Source organism: Vidua macroura, chromosome 10, assembly GCF_024509145.1.
Source record: "Vidua macroura isolate BioBank_ID:100142 chromosome 10, ASM2450914v1, whole genome shotgun sequence".
NCBI classification, from domain to species: domain Eukaryota; kingdom Metazoa; phylum Chordata; class Aves; order Passeriformes; family Viduidae; genus Vidua; species Vidua macroura.
Window position 1 is genome coordinate 12,256,095 of NC_071580.1, and position 21,124 is coordinate 12,277,218.

The following is a 21,124-nucleotide window of genomic DNA, read 5'->3' on the forward strand; positions in this document are numbered from 1 at the left end:
GCAAGGAGCAGCTGCATGCCAGTCCCCATGGGTGTGCGCACGCTGCATGTGGGGCTGTGCGGGCTGTGTCCCGCCTTTACTGGTGCATCCAGCCCCTCCTGCTGCCCCCAGAGTCCCGGCACAGCCCAGCATCCCACGGGTCCCTGTGCATCCTGTCGGTCCAGCTAGCAGGAATGGACAGTCCCAACCCTGCTTCCACCGAAAGGCTGTTTCCCTCACTCCAACTTCTATGGCTTCCCAGAGTCTTTTCTCCTGCCCTTCCCCTGCCTGTGCTCTGAGGAAGAGCAAGCGTGGGAGCAGCCTGACCCCCAGAGAGCAGGGAGGCCGCCTGGCCACTGCTGTGTGACAGACACGTGCTGCAGGGCTGCTCCGGTGACTGCCAGCCCGGCGGCTGAGCGAGCCCGTGCACTGTTTCGTTCACAGGCCAGGGCAGCTCTGCCCCACAGCCTGCCTGGTGCCAGGCACAGGATGCACAGCTGGGCTACTGGTTCAGCCCCAGGGCCGCGTCTGGAGTAAGGCTGGCGTGCACCATTACCCTGGGGCAGCGTTATCCGGGGCAGGCTGTGGCACTAAGCTGCTTTGCTCTGTGTTTTAATCACACCACAGCACCCAGATTAGGCACAGACCAGCACACCCCGTGCAGGTGTGCAGGACACTCCTGACCTATGTCCACTGCTGCTCCTTTTGCTGCATTGCTGGAGCCAAGTTTCCTCCATCCTATGGCATCTTCCACTGAACAGGAAACATTTCAGCAAGACGCATTTGCCCTGCACAAGTGCAGGGGGAAAAGCAGCCCCAGCAGGCTGGTAGGTGCCCAGGCTCAGCCAGCGTGATCTCCCATCCTCATGACGTTAAACTTGTGGGTCCTGCAAAGGGCAGTGAGGAAAGGGACGGTCAGTGAGACATGTCCTGTCACACAGGAGCACGGCACCAGCCAAGGGCAGCTTCCTGCTCCTGCGTGTGGTGGGGACTCATTAGCTCAGGGCTGGCTGTGCCTACTTTATTCTCTGGCAGCTTTTGTTCCTTTACAGAAATGTAGTCTCTCTCTCCCTTGCCCTTAGCCTCTTTTAATATTAAGGTCAATAGGTTGACGATTAAGCAGGAAAAGGGCATGAAGAATCAACCAAATTAAATCTTGTGTGCAAACAGGTGGGTGTGAAATTTCAATCAATGGCTGGTGTTAGCAGGGACCCCTGGGATCACGATTTCCCAGGGGAAGACTGGGAAGCCCCGGAGGGATTTGGGTACAAAAACTCCAGACATGGGAGAATAGAAAAAAAGTCTTCTCAAAAACCAATATTGACAAGGTTCCTGTGTTTGCACCCCGGCTTTCCCCGGCAGCACAAAGGGAGATGATTATCCCGGGTCCACCGGGGAGGGGAAGACGGGAACTCAAAGGTGAGCCAGGCCCCCACTCCCCGGCTCCCCTGGCCCCAGCTCCTCCGCTTAATCCCCCTCTCGCCCAGGCTTTGAAGTCGCCAGAGGTCGAATATGGGATGTAAATCACGTTAGACGCAGTGTGTGATCACAACGCCGCTGCGAGACAATGCCGTGCTTCCCCCGGTGCCCGGGCATCCCGCCGAGCCGCGGCCGGCCCTGGGCTATAAACATCCCCAACACCCCCGAGCTGCGGGCGACAGCGGGGACCGAGGGTGGGCTGCGGCCGGGGACACCCATTCCAGGCGGGACCGAGCCGAGCGCTGCGCCGGGGCCGGGAGCCGCGATGGGCACTGGCGCCCGGCGGCCGCGGGGCTGCCGGCAGCAGAAGGCCCGTCCCTGGGATTCATTAGCCAAGGCTGCGGCTGCGGAGCAATGTAAAACACGCTGGGCGTTGGTTCCCGGGGCCGTCCCGCAGCGCTGCACATCTTGTAAGCATTAGCATCACGTAAGGGGAGCCTGCACAGAAGGACCTGGGGTTTATTGGGCTGTAAACTGCGTTGTTCCCGTTACAGGAACGACGTTGCTGGTGAAGAGATGTGCCTTTAGCACATGAGGCTCGGGAACCAGGTGTGCCGGAAGGAAACAGAGCAGGGTTTGGAGGCTCTGCTGTCACCAGTGGGATAATAGAGAAACAAAGCAGACGTGGGAGGAAGCAGGGGGCGGCACCAAGGATATACCGCCCCTGCCCCCAGGGCTGCTGTGCTTTTCAGCCCTTTGCATTGATCTGCCCCAGACCCGACTGGCCGGTGCTCGGCCCCCCTGCTCCCTGACATGGGGCTGCACACCCTGCCCTCCGCCTGGCAAGTTCAGACCCGGGTGCAAGGGGTGACAGGGAAACGGCAAGTGACTGCTGGCTCCTTGGCTCTGTTTTGATGGACTTTGCTCTGCCTTGCTCCAGCACTTCCTCTGCCTCCTGTGGCACCTGGGAAGATGTGACACATGGAGTTTGCTGCCCGGAGCAGAGCAGGGGCAGTGTTGCCCGAAGGAGCAGCTCTGAGGACCAAAATCTTCCTTGCTCTGTGGAAAAGCCACCCATGTTTAATTTTCCCTTAGCCGCAGAAGAAGCAGCCTCAAAAAAAAAAAAAAAAAAAAAAAAAAAGTGATAGTGGACCATAACAATTAACACATTTCCTCTTTTCCCATTATCAAAAATGTATCCATGTTCTGCAGGCAGCAGGTTGGCTGGTTTAAGTCTTTTTTCACCAATTCACACCTAAACCAGGACTCATTTTTCAAGACCAGCCATCACCGTCTGGCTGCACAGACCTGGATGAACTGCATTATAGGCATGTTCCCACTAATCTGGTTCCAAATGCCCCTGTTTTCTGCCTGGTGCTGCCACCTGTCTTCGTGGCCCTGGCAGACCTTCCCAAGCAGGTGCGTGGTGGGAAACACAGAACCTGTCATACTCCCCACCTCCCCACCTGGTGTGGGGAGTCCTCCCCACCCTGTCAGAGAGGGTGATGGTTGATGCCAGGGACCTGAACCCCATGGCATCAAACCTCTGCACATAGCCACTAACAGGAGCCAGGCACAGGTACCAACCCACCTCACCCTTCCACTCCAGGCTCCCCTCCACTGCTGTGCTCCGTCCCTGCTCACTGCTGCAGTGCCCAAGCACAGGACCCTGGCAGTCAGAAACTATCTGCTTTCAAAGCCTTTTTTCCTTTCTTCTTAATTGGGAGAACAGAGGGGTTTTTTTTTAAAACAAAAATATGTTGTTATTGTGGAAAATATCTGCTCTCCACAGAACATGCCTTGCATTCGCTGTACACATTGTGGACCATACCAGAAAACATCTGATGTGCTTCCAAAGTAGACGGGGCATTTATTTTCTTATTAGAGTGGAAATTTTCTTCAGGAAATATGTTTTACCTAGTTTGCACTGACATTTGCTGCAGCAGAAAGCAAATAGCCCTGTCCCCATCTCACCCTTTCATCTCCAGGAGGTGGCATCATATGGGCATCGTGGCATGACCAAGACCTGCAGCACAAACCCTGGCATTGATTCAAGATTTGACCCAAGTCCTGTAAGCCACCAAGCAACAACCACCAGCACCCACCCAGGCCGGCCCAAGAGGGAACCATATTTCCCTGGGGCAAGATGATATCTGTCTGCAAAGACACAATATGTTACTGGTTTCTGGCTTTTAGTTAGTGTTGATGCTGTACAGTCATACTGGCTAACGTTAAATAGATGTTTATCAAGCAAAGTAAAACCTAAATATTGCCATTTCAGTTTAGTATTTTCTATGATTATTCTATATAACAGAAAAAAAAAGAGGAAAAAACATGCAACGTTTTGTTCATGTCTTTCAAATTCATCTGTGATTAATGTAGATGTTAGGATGGTGATTACAACTCCACCCATCATTTTTCCTGCTGCATCTGTAGCACAATGTGGGATGCACCTGAGGACAACTGTTATGATCCCTCCACAACAGCTCTGTCTGGGTCTGAGTCTGACTCTGTCAGCAACATTTCCAGTTGGGGACCACTCCTTAGCTCCGTTTCCCCCAACAAAGCTTCTGGATACAGCAAAGAAAATTGCCTGTGCCCCCTCACCTGAAACTTGCCTTACCAAGAGCTCCCCACCAAGTGTTTTTGCAAGTGGTTCCCCTTGCACTCTGGAGAGCCTGGGGGCTCCTTAGGCAAGGGCTGCCTTCTCCAGAGACCAACCCAGGAAGCTGCTGAGGTGCCGTGTGACACAGCCAGCCGGGACACAACCATATTCTCTATTTCTTTCTCTTTTTTTCAAACAGATTTCTGAAAAAAACATCTGCTGTGCCCCAAGCCCACACCGGATCTGAAGATCAAAATAAAAGACTTTTGTCTTTTTATTAAGCATTTTAGCAAACGAGACTATTACATTCATATTATATTTCCCTGTTTTGTACAAACACGTTTAAGTCAGCACTAAGAGGATTACGTTTATGGCACACCAATCTCTGCTCAAATGGGTTGACTAAGGAAACTCTTGTTAAACAGTATTTTCTATAATGCCTGTTGCTTTTCTTCCTTCCTTTAGTGCTCAGACGTCTATCCAGGCTCCCTAAATCCACCCTCCCCATAAGCTTTCAGATCAAGACTCTTCCCCCCTCTGCCCCCCTCCACACTCTTTAATACAGCTGAAGATGAACATTAGTGCTTGGTTCAACTGCACTGGAAAGGGAAAGGGCAGATTCATCAAAATCTTTATACCTCCATAGAAAAATGTAGCCTTTTGCCTTTCCTCGAGTGAATGTCTTTTCTAGAGGGTATTCATTAGGGGTTTGGTCTGTTTTTGCAGACAGCTCCACAGATGTTGACATTTTTTTTCTTCACTGGGTTAAGACGCCTTCTATAGGCTTTCAGTCTTCATTTGTTACTTCTTTATTATCCAAGAGGGGTTTTTCTTTTTTTTTTTTTTTCCGCTTCTTTTTTTTTTCCTTTCTTCCCAAGGAGTTGACTCAGTTCTCTGAAGAGAGCAGTGGTAGTCAGGCTCATTATTATCTCGGGCCCTTTTTCATCGCCCCGGCAGGCCGGCTGGGGCCGCGGGGCCATTGTGGCAGAGCAGCAGGTAGCTGTGGCACAGCGGGGTCAGCGCTCCGGCCGGCGCAGCGCCTTTGTGTGCCCGCCTCGTGCTGCTGGCTCCGTTTGTCCGGCGGTGGGAAAGGTCAGGAGCATGCTGCTGCTCCGTACCTGAGGTTTTGTCTCCAGCCGCTGCTGAGAACTTATGTAAATAATTCATTGGAAAGCAATCGCCGGACCTAGGGGGGAGCAGAGGGAAGGGGTAGAGATGTGCTGGCAGGGTGGTACCAGAGGTACCTGGTCCATCCAACACGCTTGCCAGAGTCTTGGCCAGAGCTGTGATGTGCTCAGGAAGCCACGGGCTTGCCACATTCCATAAGGCTTCATATCATCACTTCTATACACCAAGATAGCTGGTTTCCCACTGCAAACTTTGCCAAGAGAGCCATTTGTGTGTGGAGGCTTAAAGCATGGTGCAGGCAGCAACCTGCACTGAAATCCCCATCTCCGAGACCGAACGCACTGCAGTTAGCCCAGGACCCGTTACCCTTGCCTGCAGACATACACCATCCCAATACTCATCTCAGTGCCAGTACCTCTACCTCAGCTCCCACAGAAACTTTACTGTGTATCTTGAGATTTTTCCACAATAAAGGTTCGCGGCACGGACATGGGAACTGGCAAAGGCATCATAATTCAAGTGGTGCTTCAGGACCTGCCATAACAGAAACCCGAGGTAAGGACTCCAGCTAATTCACAGCAGGGCTCATTGTATCACCCCATCTCTGCAAGCCATACATTATCTCAAGGCAAACTAAAGCCCTTCTGCTCTTCCTGAGAGCCCTCCCAGCCCATTCCCACAGTGCCTGGAGTCACCAGCCCTGTAGAGAGCATGGAGCTCCCCAGCCGTGCTCCCAGCATGAGCTGGTGTTGGGGACAGGGCAGAGGTGACAGGTATCTTTATCCCACCATGCTGGAGAGCTCAAAAGTCCTGCTGGCAGGAATTTGTTTGCAAATTTTCCCCCATTGAAAGGAGTGAAGGGACTGATAAGACTGCTTGATTATGGCAGGGGCAGGCAAGGCAGAGGGATGGGGCAGCTCCCGGGGAGCCATGCTCCTAGTCCTTAACCTCTCCTCCACAACCAGATGATTTAGTACCTTAGTGGGGCATGTTGGCTCCAGCCACGGGGCAGGGGGTGGACATTAAGGGTGATGTGGTCCCACTTAGCAGTCACTATCTAAAAGAAATTGCCTCTGATTGGGGAGGGAAGGTGCCTGGCCAGCCGGCATGGCTCCGTCCTGCCCTGCAGAGCTGCAGGGCTGTGCCAGTGCTAGGTGCCCACATTGGGTGCCTAAGCACTCACCAGCTGTCCTTGTCCAGCCAAAAGTGGAGCAGGAGGGGAGCAGCTCCCCCCTGCCTGCTGCAGCCCTGTGCTCAGCCTAGGACACTGAACTTGACTGGAGTCCACATGAGAATATTGATGGGGAGGCCAAAATCCATCACACTCAGCCCCCACCAGTATGCTAAAAGCTCTTGCCATTTTCTCTTTTTATCACAGCTTTAGCAGGAGAGCTCCCATTAGCTTTCCACATCATCCCTGGGGAAATAGTGCTGATAGATGTGTGAGATCAGGCAGGTGGATTTTCTTTTCATCACATACACTGGAAAAGCCTTCCATTGCTAAAAGCAAGAGGAGACTGAGCCAGCTCTTGCAGACTGCTAATGATTCAGCTGGAAGGAGGGTCCTGCCTGGATTTCTTGCTCTGCTCTGGTGCCTGAGTGCTGCCTGGCCCAGCAGACAGGGCCTGATCTGGCCTAGAATCAGAAAGAGTTTCCTTTGGGCTGGACCCCTCATTTTCCCCCGAATGGAGACTGGTCCTCTCCCAGCACAACATTGCACCCCAGCAAATTCTCAGCGCAACCACGGGCAGAAAGTAGCTTTTCTGTAAACAGTGGAGTGATGGCATCTCTGGCTGTGCCTCCCCTTTGTCACTCTGCTGTGTTTGTGCTGGCCACTGCTTCCCCTGAGCACACCAATCTCAGTGGTGCTCATACACACTGAACGGCATTAGGGATATGAAGGAGCACTGGGCACAGGATCCACAGCAGCTCCTGCATGAACATTGCAAGTGCTGGGGTTTATAGCCCAGAAAATCTGGGCTCTGAAGGGCTCTATCTGGCGGGGTGGGAGGCGTGCCGCCCTGCCCAGAGCCACTTTTATGCCATTGTGCCTTTTCAGCACTGCATTAAGGGAGCCAAAGAAGGGGGATTTTTAATGGTTCCAGGGGAACAAAGCAGAAACATTCGACCCAACTTCATTACAGAATCATCTGAAACACTTGAGGAACGTTTCCCACTAATTATCATAAATAGCCGAAAAAAATCTTTCCCTCCCAAAGCAGGTTCCAGCTGCCCCTCTGTGTTTTCTCACCTCCACTTCCAATAGCCTGACCCTGCCCCCGCACAAAGGGGAGACCCCATCTCCGCTCCCCCCACACTCAGGGGCTCTAAAGAAATACAAACAGGCAGCAGATTAACAGCACTTGTTTGCACCTTAAACAAACAGGAACTTCCGCCCCTCCGAGCTCTCTCACTGCCCAAGGGAGGATGCACCAGCTTGTTTTTCTTGCCCTTGCTCTCATGCCCTGCCCAAACTCTGGATAAAAGCCCAAGGCATGAGGCAGACAGGATGAGAATGCCAGGGGTGTCAGCCCCCCATCTGCTTGAGCCCCGTCCCTAATCTGTGTGTCCTCTTGCTGCCCCATCTGCCCCTGGGGAAGTCAGGCCCCTGCTGCAGTAGGGCTGTGAGATGCCAAGGGCAAAGCAAATGCAGGAATGTCCCAGTTCAGCTCTTGCCCCATGTGTCTCACAGGGCTCCTTGCAAGGGGCAGCCTGACCTGGCTGGATGGGTACTGTGAGCGGGTGTGGAGAGGGGTGCTGAATGTGAAGGGTGGAGAGGGAGAGACAAACCATCCAGAGGACACACAGACGAGTGGTGCTGGTGTTCAAAACCATCACCAGCATGGAGGAGGCACAGCAGCATGTTAAGCAATGACTGGCAGCCCACAGGCCATCTCTGCTGACTGCAATGGGGAATGGATGAGTGCTGCACATGCCTGTGCAGCTGGGTTTGAGGCTGATCCCAGCAGCTGCCTCCTCTGGAAGCTGCTCCAAATTGTGTCCTCAACCTGCAGGTCCTATGTTGCCCATCCCACCTCTCCAGTGGCATTGCCAGCATCTCCCTACTCCTACAGGAACAAGTGTCAGACCAACTCCTTCTTGCTCTGCCCACAGCACACAGACAAGTCAGCCCCCAGCTCCCCATGCCTCTCAAACCACCCCAGAAGCTTTTGAGACACTGCTCCCAGCACAGCTTGGCACATGTCTGGCACCAGCACATGAGGCAGGCATGCAGGGAGGAAGCTGTGGCAGCGTGGCCACGAGCTGGGACAGGTTCCCATCACAAGCCAGCAGTGAGACTTGCCCACCAGAGGCCCAGGCTTGCTCCTTGTGCGGGTTATTGTGCAAATCCCCTCATGCAGGTGTGCATTGCCTCCCCTTCCCATGAGCCACAATAAAGAGTTTTGCTTGCGAGCCCCCTTCCTGCTCATGGGGTGCCCCAGGGACAGGAAAGGGACCTGAGGCAGGTGGCAGGGACAGGCCACCACACCCACAGCATGGGTGGCTGACGGCAGGGCTGACATGCAGAGGGCTACAGTCAGTGGTGCAGCATGAGTGACAGTGCAGTGGGAACCACTTCTCACCCGCACAGGGCAGGAAGAGAGCCAGCAGCAGCTGCAGGACTCCCAGGCCATGCTGGAGACCCCTGGTCCCAGCACCACTCAAGGACACACATGTATGGTGTCCTGTCTCTGCTTCTAACAGTTGGTCACCTGAGGCTGTGAGGGACTCAGGCAGTCACAGCAACTGGGAAGAGGTGTAGAGTGTCACAAGCAGCCTGGAAATGCCACACGGGGATGCTCAACTTTTTTTATCCAAAGCGAGAACCAGGGGCATCCTGTGCAAGGAACAGCAAGCAAGGGAAGAGCAAAGCAAGGTGATGTCTTGTTCAGTGCATGGGCAATCTTGGGCTGTCCTCAGCACATGGTGCTGTGAATGCTAAAATCTTACCTGAGTTCAGGGAAACCATAGAAATTCTGAGATGAAAACCTATCAACCACTACCCAGTGCAATGGCATCCTGCAAAGGGATGCCTGGGCTGCCCACAGCAGAGTGGAGAGGGTGTGCTGGGGACCCTGCACTCCACACCACTGCCCCAGCCACACACCTTCATTGCAGTGAGCTGCAGCCCTGAAGCAGCAAAAACTGATCTCCCCGGTGCAGATCCCCCTGCTCTGCCCCATTTCCGTGTGCTCTCTGGCTGGTCTTGCTCAGCAAGCAGAAACCCCAGGGTGCTGTCCCACAGGCTGCTCAGGCACATAGCCCCCAGGGCACCCTGCATCCCTCTAAGCTCCTTCCCTCCTGGAGTACACTGTTGGCCCCAACATGGGCAAATGGGAACAGCTGCTAATTCCTCCCAGCCCAGCCCAGCCGTAACCCTCCAAGGACTGGCCCTAAAGTGGTGGAGGGAGCGGAGTCTTGCCTGAGAGCCAGCTGCATCAGCCTGGCCCCAGGAACACGCTCACTGTATTTTCATTGCAAATTACAAATCGATCATAGCAGCAAATTCCCGTGCTGAGAACACCCTTGGATGTTATTATTTTACAGCACTCTGAAGCACTTAGAGGTGTTCTGGGCACTGAGAAAGATATGGCCCTTTCAGGGCATTATGGGGCAAATTAGTTTTAAAAGCAGCTGTAGGAATGTTGGCCATTTGGCTTCCAGAGCCGGATGGGCACAGGTGGAGGCTGCAGGGCTTTGTGCTGCTTTTGGATACAGCACCACCCTGCAAAGAGGGAACCAGCACGCTCCAGAGCGAACACCTCGTGCCTGACCCCAGCTTTATTAATAACCAGTAATTAATATGAGAGCGGACGTGCCTTGTGTCTCTGAAGACCTTTTAAGATGTGATTATGTTGTGCTAATCTCAGCCCGAAGTACTTCCCTGTTTAGACTGCGCTGGGCCATTAAATATCTGAAAAGCCAGCAGAGACCCCCCCCCCCCCCCCCCCATCACCTCGGGAAGTGCTCGGGGTCTGTTCCCCAGCAGCCAGGCCCCGCTTTCAAACCCTCTAAATCAAGTAGTAAGCTGAGTCCATCTGGATTGCCAGAAAAAACACTCCCTCCCCCTCATCTGTATCTCATTACCTGCTGTGCCAGCCCTGGCCCCGGAGCCGCTCGCTCTGTCCCGCCCAGATGTGCTGCCCCGCGCTCGCCTCCCGTATTTCACAGCCGTCAGCAGGACTTCAAGGAGTAGCTGAAGGGCCTGTAACACTGCACAGGTTCTTAGCAAGGATGTATATCCAGGTCCCTAATGCATAGCTACAGGCATGAACTCCTGCACAAAGCCCCTTCCCCCTCGCTGGTCTTGCACCAGGCAGGGGAACTGGGGTGCTCAGGGCTCACTGGCCAGGAGGTTTCTGAGTTGCTTTCCCACTTTTCCTTGTGAAACACACCTCCACACTATTGCTTTTCAGGGACTCTTTCCCTGGGACACCTCCAAGCCAGGTAGCTCCTATGCCACAAAATTGGGGAAGGCCACCCAAAGGCAGGACAAGATGGAGCAGCTGCCAGCAGCAATGGCAAGGAGTTGAAGACTCTTGCAACCCTGTAGAAACTGTGATCAAATCTGGGAGCAGCTTACCTTGCACAGGGCACAATCAACACCGAACCTAGAGCAAAAAAAAAAGGTATCTAGAGACCCAAATCAAGGGAACAACCCCTGTGTTCATCAGCTCAAATTCTCCTGAAATAAAGCTTCCCAGAAAAGGTTTCTGTGATGGCACTTTCTGTGATGGCAGAAACCACAGAGGAACAGCCACTTTTGTTTAAGTTTGGCACTTCCCTAGGCCTGGCAGGAGCCCATGACTGCAGGGGTGAAGGCTCTCATCAACCCCTCCTGCCAAGTTTCCCAAGAGACCTGCTCCCATCCTGCCGCTGGGGCTCAGCACCAGGTGAGGTTATGGTAAAGAAGCACATGGCCAGCCATGCTGAAACATCAGTCTTCCAGAAGGACTAGGCCAGCAGCACCACAAAGGGGTTTTGGAGGACATGAGATTTAAGAGTGGGAAGAAAAGCGTATCTATTGTCTCACAGTGCCACTGCCTGTGGAGGGTCAGGCCTGGTCCTACCCCAGCACTCACTGGGGGCCCCACACTCCAGCAAGCAACAGGAATCCCCCACAGAAGGTCACGGCAAGAAAAGCCCCAGGATGAAAACAGTTTTCTCACCAGCCCATCAGACATGCAGAGGAAGCTTTAATATCAGGGAGGAGGAAAAGGAGAGGGAGAGGGGAAGAGACCTGCGTGTGACGGAGGTACAGACACGGACACATCCTGCAACGTGGCACAGGGAAGAAGACAGGGTGCGGGGCAGGAAGCCTTGTGATATCTTTCTCCAAGGACTGCAAGCACCTTCCAGGGATGGGAGGAGATCCGGGTAGGGGCTCCTGACCGCGGTGCGGCGGGGTCCCGGCCGGCGGGTGCGGAGGCTCCGGCGTTTCGGTGGCCGCGGTCAGGCGGTGGCAGCCACTGCCTGTGTCGGGATGCCATCTAGTGTCCCTTGTCAGAAAGGCCGTCAGGCAGGGACACCGCGCCTGGGCTTGCAGGCTCCCAGCATCGCCAGGATCCCAAAACAACCTTGCTGCTTTGATCCCCTACACTGGGATTGGCCTGGGTGCCGGGACCCCCATCCCAGGGACAGCGCACCCTGCGGCCAGCACGGCTGCAAACCCCAAAGGAGGACTGGCACAACCCAGGCCATACAGGGGCAGCAAAGCTCACGGTGGTGCCAGGGCTGGCTCAGGGGTCCCCGGAGCAGCCAGAGCCTGAAGGCTCAGCAGCCTCACAGGTGGGCCGGGGTGGTGGCGGGTGTCCTGGTGAAGAAGGAAGGCGACCACCCCCCCCAGCAGTGTGCAGGCTGCCTGCAGTGCCAGCAAAGCCAGCCCCAAGGCCAGGGACACCTGGCACTGCCACGGACTGGTCCACAGGGACAAGCCCCAGGCACGATGACTGCTGCGGGTCAGGGGTGGGGAGGCTGGAGAGGGGCTCATGCTGTCTGATAGTGTGGGGATGGGAGGTGTTGGGAGCAGGACAGTGCCTGCCAGGGCAGGAGTCTCTTGGGGAGTAGTGGGGGTGGACTGGGCACCAGCTGTGGACAAGTCAAACGTGGTGGAATAGCCCCATTCCCTGCCTGGTGCAGGAGCATGGAGTGATGGTGAATGTGAGGCCAGTGGGACTGTGCCTAGAGCAGCAGTCCTGGGGAGTGGCCAGAGGGCCACAGAGGAGGCTGAGACAAGGGGGGTTATGGGTGCTCCCCGTGGGACTGTGGCTGGCCTCTCCCTGGGCACTGAGAGAGCAGGAGGCTCTTGTCTGGTGGTGCCTGCCAGTGAGCTTGTTGGCACCCGTGTGGTGGCAGAAGCTGGAGTGGGTGGCACAGGTTCTGGGTGGGTGGCCCCAGGAGACTGTAGCCTTACGATGGCTGAAGATGAAACAGCTGATGATGGGGTGGTGATGGAAGCCTTGGGCATCTCAGCTGATGATGATGGTGTGGCAGTGGAGGCCTTTGACAGCACATTTGGCGATGAGGTGGTAATGGAGGTGTCTGGCAGCACAGCTGGTGATAAGGTGTTGATGAAGGCTTTTGGTAGCACAGTTGGTGATGGGGTGGTGATGAAGGACCTGGGCACAGTGGTTGGTGATGGGGTGGTGGTGGAGGTCTCTGGCAGCACAGTTGGTGATGGGGTGGCGGTGAAGGACTTCATCACACTGTTTGTTGATGGTGTGGTGGTGGAGGTCTTGGGCTTTTTGGTTGTTGATGGGCTGGTGCTGAAGGCCTTCTGCAGCACAGCTGGTGGTGGGATGGTGACAAAGACTTCAGATGGCTTGGCTGCTGACAGAGTGGTGAAGGCAGCCTCCATTGGCATAGTTGGCAACACAGCAGAGGTGACCACAGGTGAACGAGTGGCTGGCAGTGTCCTGATGGGAAAGGATGCCAATGACAGCATGGTTGGTGCTGCTGTGGACACGGTTCCACGTGACAGGAATGCTGACGTCCTTTGTGACGGTGTGGAGTTAAATGGCAGAGTACCTGGGCAAACCAGGTGTTCATCCCTCAGCAATGTTACTGCTTGCCCTGCCAGGTGGGGTGGGCTCTTGCAGGAGACTTGGGTGGACAATTTGACCTTCTCCCTGTTGCCCAGGATCCAGCGGTGCAGGTAGCAGAGTTTGCAGTCACATCTCCACGGGTTACCACTCAGATACGCTGAGCTGAGCTTCTTCAAAGGGTCTAGGAGCCCTTGGGGAACATTCTCCAGCTGGTTCTTTCGAAGGTTGAGGGTTTTCAGATTTGGAAGAGAAGCAAAGACCTCTTCATCCAGAGCAAAGAGCTGATTTGTATCCAGCTGGAGGTCCAAGAGCTTACTGAGCCCAGTGAAGACCCCTCTTGGCAGGGCTGATAGCTGGTTGTGGGACAAGAAGAGTTTGCCGAGGGATGTGAGGTTGACAAAGATGCCCTCTGGAAGTGTGGCCAAACTGTTCCTGCCCAGATCCAGCTCCCGCAAGTGTGGCATGGTGTCAAAAAGGCAGCAGGGGAGCTCCATAATATGGTTTGAGCCCAGAGTCAGCAACTTCAGTTTGTTTAAACCAAAAAAGCCCTGAAGTGGGAGAACCCTGATGAGGTTGTTGTCCAAGAAGAGTTTCTCCAGGTGAGGCAGGCTCCTCAGAAGCATGGGTGGCAGTGCCCTGAGCCTGTTCCTCTGGAGGCTGAGCTCCAGCAGCTCCAGCTGACTGTCTAGCAGTCCCTCTGGGAGGTCCTGCAGCTCATTCTCATACAGCCGGAGGACTTGCAGCTGGGTGAGTTTGCTAAAGGCATTCACAGGAAGAGTTGTGATCCTGTTTCTAGACAGGTCCAAAAAAGTTAGATTGACAAGGGAATCAAAAATGCCTTCTGGAAGAGAAGGGATTGCATTGATGTGCAGGGAGAGCTCTCCCAGACTTTCCAGCCCATCAAACAGGCCTTTGGGGATGGATCTGAGCTGGCTGTCTCTCAGCTCCAGCCTCTGTAAACTTCGGAGGTTTTGGAAAGTGCCCACAGATAGTTTTTCTAATGAGGCACCAGAGATGTCCAAGTCTCTCAAATTGTCCAAATTATCAAAGGCTCCAGGTTCAACAGTCTTGATCTTGTTGCCAATGAACAAAATCTTGATCAGGTTGGGCATGTACCTGAAGGCACCTTTACTTATAGAAGTGATGCTGGTTTGCACAAAGATCATCTCAGAAACAAAGGGCTTTGCAATCTTTGGGATCTCTTTGACATCGTTTTTTGTCCCTCTGTAGACCTCCTGGTAGTCTTTGGGCATTTCATATGGATCTTCACCTGGGATTTGATCTTGGCATTTATGGGGATTGAAGGAGAGGAGGAAAAGGAAAAGGAAATGCTGGTACATTGTCCTGAAAAAAAAAAAAATCAATAATCAGTTATGAAGAACAAGAAATCTCTGTCCACAGCTCATGAACTGTGGTATCACATTGTTGTTCAGCTCTCAGGACTCTTCTATTCACATACCATGACTCATTTCACGAGAAAGAGAGACTGGACAAGCAAACATACACTGCATTTACACGAGTTCACTGCTGTTGGTACCAAGGGATGGAGAGGGAAAGCATGCCAGCAAGATGCTCCAGGAGGACAAGGGCTGGACAGTCTGTTCCCTGGCCCTTCTTCCCACATGTTTGAACTGTAGGCTCAGTCTGCCTGGGTGAAGAAGGCAAAGTGCTGCTGCCCATTAGTGCTGCCCCAGTGGGTCCAGTTAGTCAGCGGGGCAACAGCCCATTCATGCAACAACAGAAGCAGTCAGCCCTGCACTTGCTAATGAGGGATCAGCAAGGCTCCCAGGAGCCAGCCAAGACCAGAGGACCTTGTGTGCTTAGAATTTCCACACTGTGCTGGGTAGACTTGCTATTTCATTGCTGCTTCTCTCAGTTCAGGGGGCTGATTTAAAACATGGTTTCTAAGCACCTCTTTTTCAGGATTCTTGCTAATTGTACCATATTTTGGCCTTGGTCATGCAGCTCTGACAGACAGAAATAGTTAACCTGTGAACAGCAACCAAGCTTTACAGCAAGGCTCATTAAAACCTTGGAATGTCCACAGATGAACTATTTAACACCTAACATTTGGGGCTCTGACCTTGCAGGCAGAAAGTGAAATCACTGATGCGCACCTACTAGTAGAGCCCACTTCTTCCATGGAAACATTTGGAAACACTCAGCTAACACATTAACTGGGGTTTAACTGCCATGAGCACCTCACTGGGACCGTATTTCCAACTTTTAATTCACAGCCCTGGGTGGGAGCAGGTAAAAGAGGTATGAGTTTCTTCTTGGGTGACCATCAAAGCTGGCCATACAAACAAATTTATTCTGGGAGGGTAAATCTGCTTTGAAAAGTTATTTTTTTAAAGAATGTTGAGACATCAGCAAATACAGGAGATGAAAGCTGCTGGGTTTGAAGAGAAGTGGATGGGAGGTGACATTGGTTGTTCAGGCTGCCCCCCAGGGCTCCCAGGGCAGAAGCCACTGCTGATCCCTGCCCATCCTCTCCCCAGGTGGAAGAGCTGGGGCTGTGGCTGTAGAAGTGCCTGCTTCACTTCTGCTGCAGGGGCAGTGCAGTGGGTGAAATGTGGAAACATCTGAGTGTGTGGGGATGAAAATAGACAGTTTTGAAAACCCCAAAACCCTTTTAAAACTCTCACTGTGGGCCCGTGCTTGTCCCCCACTCCAGCCAGGCAGAGTCATGGAGAAATGGTCCCAGCTCATGGCACTGAAGCCTTCCCTGCTCCTTGCTGCAGGGAAACAACCAACAGCCCTCCACACTACCCCTCCCAGCACATTTTAAAGAGCAAAAAAGAAGCATTTTGCATCACTTACTTGGCTGAGCACTTGCAAACGAGTTCAGCCACTGGAGCCATGCCATGCAAGGAGTGAGGACACCGGATGGGGGTCTCAGCACCTGGCCAGCTCTTTATCCACGTCCCAGGCATGGAGCTCAGTTTCACGTGAGGTCAGGACACAAGTCTGTGTGGGGAGATAAGGGACAGCCGGGGAGCCAGCAGAGGAGCTGGGTCCCCAGTGCAGGAGGCCACGGCAGAAACCCCTTGGAGGGGACGCAGTCACATACTCCCCAGGCGTTATCTGCTGGCACCACTTGACTCGTCACATCCAGGGAAAGCTGAAGATCTCCAGGCCAGCCTGTTTGCAGGCAATGGTCTCTGTGGTCCCGTATCTCCAGCAGGGTAACTCTATAGTTTCACAAACACCACCCCCATCGACACAACAGACAGCTGTTTCATTCCTCAGGATCTGCCTTATGTAGCTAAAAGTGTGGTTCTGAAGCCTTTCTTAATGCTTATAAACAATGAAACATTTATGGCTCCACAGATACAACACCTGGGCTCTGTGCTCAGCCCCACAGCTCCACACCTTGCTGACCCTAGTGTTGTGTGCTGCACCCCAGTGCAAGCCAAAGACCCTCCCATGGTGACACCAGAGCCCCTGGCTAGTGCAGGGCATCCTGTGGGATGCTCATTTTGAGGCAAAGACAAACTGAGAGGATATGTGTTACTTCCAGTGGGTAATTGCACTGATTGCATTTAAACTTCCATTTTCACCTGCTCCTGTAAAAGCTCGGCTTCTGCTTACTGGGTTTCATTGCACGTTTCTTGGCAAATTTAAAAACAAACTACTGCACATTTTCAACAGCCTTATCCCTTTCCGACGTCAACATCGTACACATCCATGTCCCACTGGCGCTCCCCCGGCTCTGCCGGGCCCGCGGAGCCCGGTCCCGATGGCCACGAGATGGTGCCGCAGCACCGCCACACCGCCATGCACGGACAGACAGACACGGGGACACTCACAGACACGCAGGGACACTCACAGACACTCGCGGGCACGGACAGACACACACGGACAGGCCCACGCTCGCCCTCCCAGGGGAGCACACGCCTTACCTGCCACCCCCGCGGTGGGCAACACTGCTGGGACTTTGTGCCTCATCTCCACAGGTCACAGAATCAGAATCCCAGGACGAGAGAGGTTGGAAGGGACCAGTGAAAGTCATCTAGTCCAACCTCCCCACTGAAATAGGGTTCCCTGGGTATCCATGGCTGTGTTCAGATGGCTTTTGAGTATATTCAGAGAAGGAGACTCTACAACCTCGCTGGGCAACCTGTTCCACTCACTCTCACAGCAAAGTTCTTCCTCTCATTTATATGAAACTTGCCACTTTCCATTTTCAGGCTGCAGGGCTGCAGACCAAGCCCTGACAGGGTAGGGGTAGGACCTGCCTGTGCACACCTGGGCTGGAGCTCACCCTGCAGCCAGGCAGCTCATGCCTCTTGCTGGGCAACCAGCAGCACTCCTGGACCTCCCCTGGACACCACAAATCCGTGTCCTCAGGTTTTACCAGGCTGCAGCTGGGCCTGTCTTGTCTCTGCAGTGCCAAGGGAAGGTGGCTGCAGCGGGCAGACATGAGCACACCATGAGAATGCCAGAGTGGCACCTACTCACCACCAGGCACCTGCACTATGGCACACCATGCACAGCTCCTGACAAGATCCCAAAGTACCACATCGACCTTCACTGTCTCTCCCAGACACACAGACAGTGGTGGGGAGAACAGAATGATTCCTCTCTCTTCCATGGGAACTAGTAGCACAGAAATAATAGATAAATTTTAATTACATTTGAAATACACAGGAAACACATAGCTGAGAGGATAAATACCCCCAGGCCAGCTGTTGCAGAGAGCTCGGTGACAGCTGGGGACCATGGCAGCGGTAGCAGAGCGAGACGGAGGGCTGTTTGTTTCCCAGGCTGGTTCAGAGGTTGCCAGAGCAGAAGCAAACGCCTGCCCAAGCCTTAGGGCACCGCGGGGAGACCTGGTGATGTGGCCTCGCTCCCGCTCTGTGCTGTGACAAGGACACTGACCTGCAGCGTGCCACAGCGGGAGCGCAGCACCCAGGCACGCTGGTACGCTGGCCCCAAGCCCCGCTCCTGCCCGGGAGGCGGGAGGCGAAGGCTGAGCTGCTGGCAGGCTGTGGCATTGCAGGCCACGCTTACGGTGCCCTCGGGGTTGGTGTAGGTGCACTGCCCCGGAGCATCTGTGGCCCAGCCTTCCTCTGGGGGGACACCGTGTGCTCCTGGGCACTCCAGCTGCCCGCGGGAGACCTCCAGCAGGGACTGGCCCTGGAGAGCAGCTGGATTGGCACAGAAGGCTTGGCCGTGGATGAGGGGCTCCGCAAAGCTCTGGAGCCAGCGCAGGAGGTAGGAGAGGTGGCAGTCACAGACCCAGGGGTTGTCAGCCAGCCCCACACGCACCAGTTCATCGTTGGCATCGAAGAGCCCCGGGGGCAGGCGGGCCAGGCGGTTGTGGTCCAGCACCAGGGCGGTGAGGAGGGGCAGCCCAGCCAGCAGCCTCGCCGGCAGTGTGGAGAGGTTGTTGTGGCTCAGCTGTAGCTCTGTCAGCCCTGCCAGCCCCTGGAAAACCCCAGTGGGCAGGTGATCTATGGCATTGTGTGAGAGCTCCAGGGTTTCCAGCACTGACAGGTTAGCAAAGAGCTCCTGGGGCAGTGTCTCCAGCTGGTTGCGAGCCAGCGAGAGGTGGAGGAGGCCAGGGGTGCCAGTGAGCAGGATGGCAGGCACAGTGGCCAGGTTGTTGCCCTCCAGGCTGAGGACAGTGAGGTTGAGGAGATCTATGAAGATGTCAGGGGTCAGGCTGCCCAGGGCATTGTGCTGCAGCTGCAGCCGCCGCAGCGCCCCCAGCCCGGAGAAGATGCCGGAGGGCAGCTCCTCCAGCCGGTTGCCATCCAGGTGCAGCTCCGTCAGCTGGCCAAGTGCCCTGAAAGCACCAGGAGGCACCCGTGCCAGCAGGTTGTCACTGAGCTTGAGGACACGAAGGGCGACAAGTGGGGCCAGCAGCCCCTCTGGCAGCTCAGCCAGAGCATTCTGTGAGAGGTCCAGGGCCTGGAGCCGCTGGAGTGGGCGGAAGATGCCAGGGGGCAGTGCCTCCATCCTGTTCCCTGACAAGCTCAGGTCCTGCAGGCGGCAAGAGGCAGTGAAGAGCCCCGGCTGCAGGGTGCGGATGGCGTTGGCACTGAGGGAGAGCTTGCTGAGGCTGGTCAACCCTGCCAGCATCCCGAGGCTGACAGCTGGCAAGGGGTTGCCTGACACTTCCAGCTCAGTGAGGCTGGGCAGCCCCTGAAAGGCACCAGCCTCCAACTCCTGGATGTTGTTATTGATGAAGACCAGCTTGGTGAGCGTGGTGCTGGAGCCCAAGTCCCCGCTGTGGATGCTGCTCAGGGCTGTCTCCACGAAGAAGAGGTGGGTGGCACTTCCTGGCAGGCCCTCCGGGATCTCCCGCATCCTCTCGTTTGAGCAGAAGACTTTGGAGGTGTCATAGCACTGGCAGGTAGGGGGGCAGGATGGGGACAATGCCCCCACCCTCAGAGACCCCAGCCCCAGCAACACGTAGATCACCAGTCTGCACTGGAGAAGGAACCAAGCCTTAGCCCATGCACCCAGAGGCAGGCACTGCTGGGGAAATGGCTTCTGCAGCCAGAAATGTAGCAGGATCAAGATTAACCTCTGACACACCACCAGCATACCCAGCTGCCCTAGCCATGGGGCATCCCTCCAGCCCCTGCTGCCAGCACCTCCCCAGCACTCCCCTTGCAGGAACGGGGAGCACTTCCCTCCCAGATGTCTCCCCAGGGTTTTTACTCTTTGCCCCAGCCCACCCTGTGACAACCGGGGTGATGCCACCCTCACCAAAGGTGGCGAGCAGCTGCAGAGAGCAGCTGAAGTGGGACCTGTGTGGGTCTGTGGAAGTCTTGGGGGAAACCTGTACCCTCATCAGATGTCTCCACAGGCACAAAGCCAGGTTCTAAGGCAGGGGAATATATGAAACACAGGGCTGTGCTGCGCACACTGGGTGATGGGGACAACCCTGCAGGGCTGCTCTGAGCTCAGTGCCAATAGCTGTGGGCTCCACCACTTGTATTTCTAATTGCCTGTCGGGTACTTCTTTTTCCACAATGAATCAGAGCAGCATCAACCTGCTGCGGGGATATTCAGCCTGACCAAACGCCTATTCCCAGCCCACAGAAGCACTTTTTGAGGCAGTGGCCCCCAGACCTCTGCCAGTCCCTCCCTGGGAGAGGGGATACATGGGATACATGCCAGTGCTGCCTCGTGATGGGGGATATTGCCTTATTGCCCACCCCAGAGCAATGCCCACCTACAGTGGAGCTCTCCTGGACTTACACTGGCACTTGAGAGCAGCCCTGGGCTTGGCACTTCCTTTCCTCCATCTCGCTTGTCTTCACCAGAGCCAACAGAGGCTCCCACCCGTCCCAGGGCCCCAAACTACCCAAGCAGTGTGGGCACCACTTACCAAGTGTGGCATCACAGGGACGGTCGCTGAACTTGTGGCAGATTTGCAGGGATGCTGCTTGCTGAGATGGGACAGTTTTCTGGGCGGATGGGAAGCCAGCTGAAGCCAGGGACAAGCTGTTCCTGCTGGGGCGGAGCTGCCCCTCACTGCTTATCGGCAACAACAACCCGTGTCCTTGGAGCACTTTGAAAAATAACCCGGCCTCAGAGGGACTCGAGGTGAGGCCAGGGGCAGCTGCCTGTGAGCATCCTGGCAAGGAAGTGGGGTTCTGGCCCCGGACATCCACTGGTGCAGGGATGGTGGCAGGGTGCTGCTGTCACAGGGGGCTCCAGTCCTACACCAAGGTCAATACACTTGCTTCCAGAAGCCCCCTAAGAGAGCCCCAGAACTTCATTACATCTCACTGGGAAATGGTGCTCAAAATATCTCTGCCATGAGAGAAGCGATCAGGTGCAGCTTAGCAAGGCAGATGAAGGTTGTACATGAGGTTAGAGGACTTTTCCAACCTTATGATTCTTTGGGGAGGGGACCACTGTGGGACCATCATGGTGGTTACCAGGGGTTTTGCATCCCAGCCAGCAGTGGGATGGTGAGGGACCC

At 54.8% G+C, this 21,124-nt stretch overlaps 2 protein-coding genes across 2 annotated transcripts; both read right to left on the reverse strand.

Moving 5' to 3' along the window:
- Positions 1-11,327: 11,327 nt before the first annotated feature.
- Positions 11,328-17,569, reverse strand: LOC128812378 (platelet glycoprotein Ib alpha chain-like). The gene is made up of 2 exons (XM_053986746.1): positions 16,000-17,569; positions 11,328-14,520 (listed from the first exon to the last, which is right to left on the reverse strand). Exons 1-2 carry the CDS (start codon positions 16,110-16,112, stop codon positions 11,850-11,852), a joined length of 2,784 nt encoding a protein of 927 aa, XP_053842721.1. The 5' UTR covers positions 16,113-17,569; the 3' UTR covers positions 11,328-11,849.
- Positions 17,570-17,789: 220 nt separating this feature from the next.
- LOC128812379 (carboxypeptidase N subunit 2-like) lies at positions 17,790-20,616 on the reverse strand. Its single transcript, XM_053986747.1, has 2 exons — positions 20,525-20,616; positions 17,790-19,680 (listed from the first exon to the last, which is right to left on the reverse strand). The coding sequence occupies exons 1-2, from the start codon at positions 20,534-20,536 to the stop codon at positions 17,992-17,994; spliced, it is 1,701 nt and encodes a 566-aa protein (XP_053842722.1). The 5' UTR covers positions 20,537-20,616; the 3' UTR covers positions 17,790-17,991.
- Positions 20,617-21,124: the final 508 nt, after the last annotated feature.

Coding starts and splice junctions, on each gene's coding strand:
- LOC128812378 (XM_053986746.1), bottom strand. CDS start 16,112: ATGCCTGGGACGTGGATAAAGAGCTGGCCAGGTGCTGAGACCCCCATC. Junction 14,521..15,999: donor GTTTGCAAGTGCTCAGCCAA/GTAAGTGATGCA, acceptor TTTTTTTTTCAG/GACAATGTACCAGCATTTCC.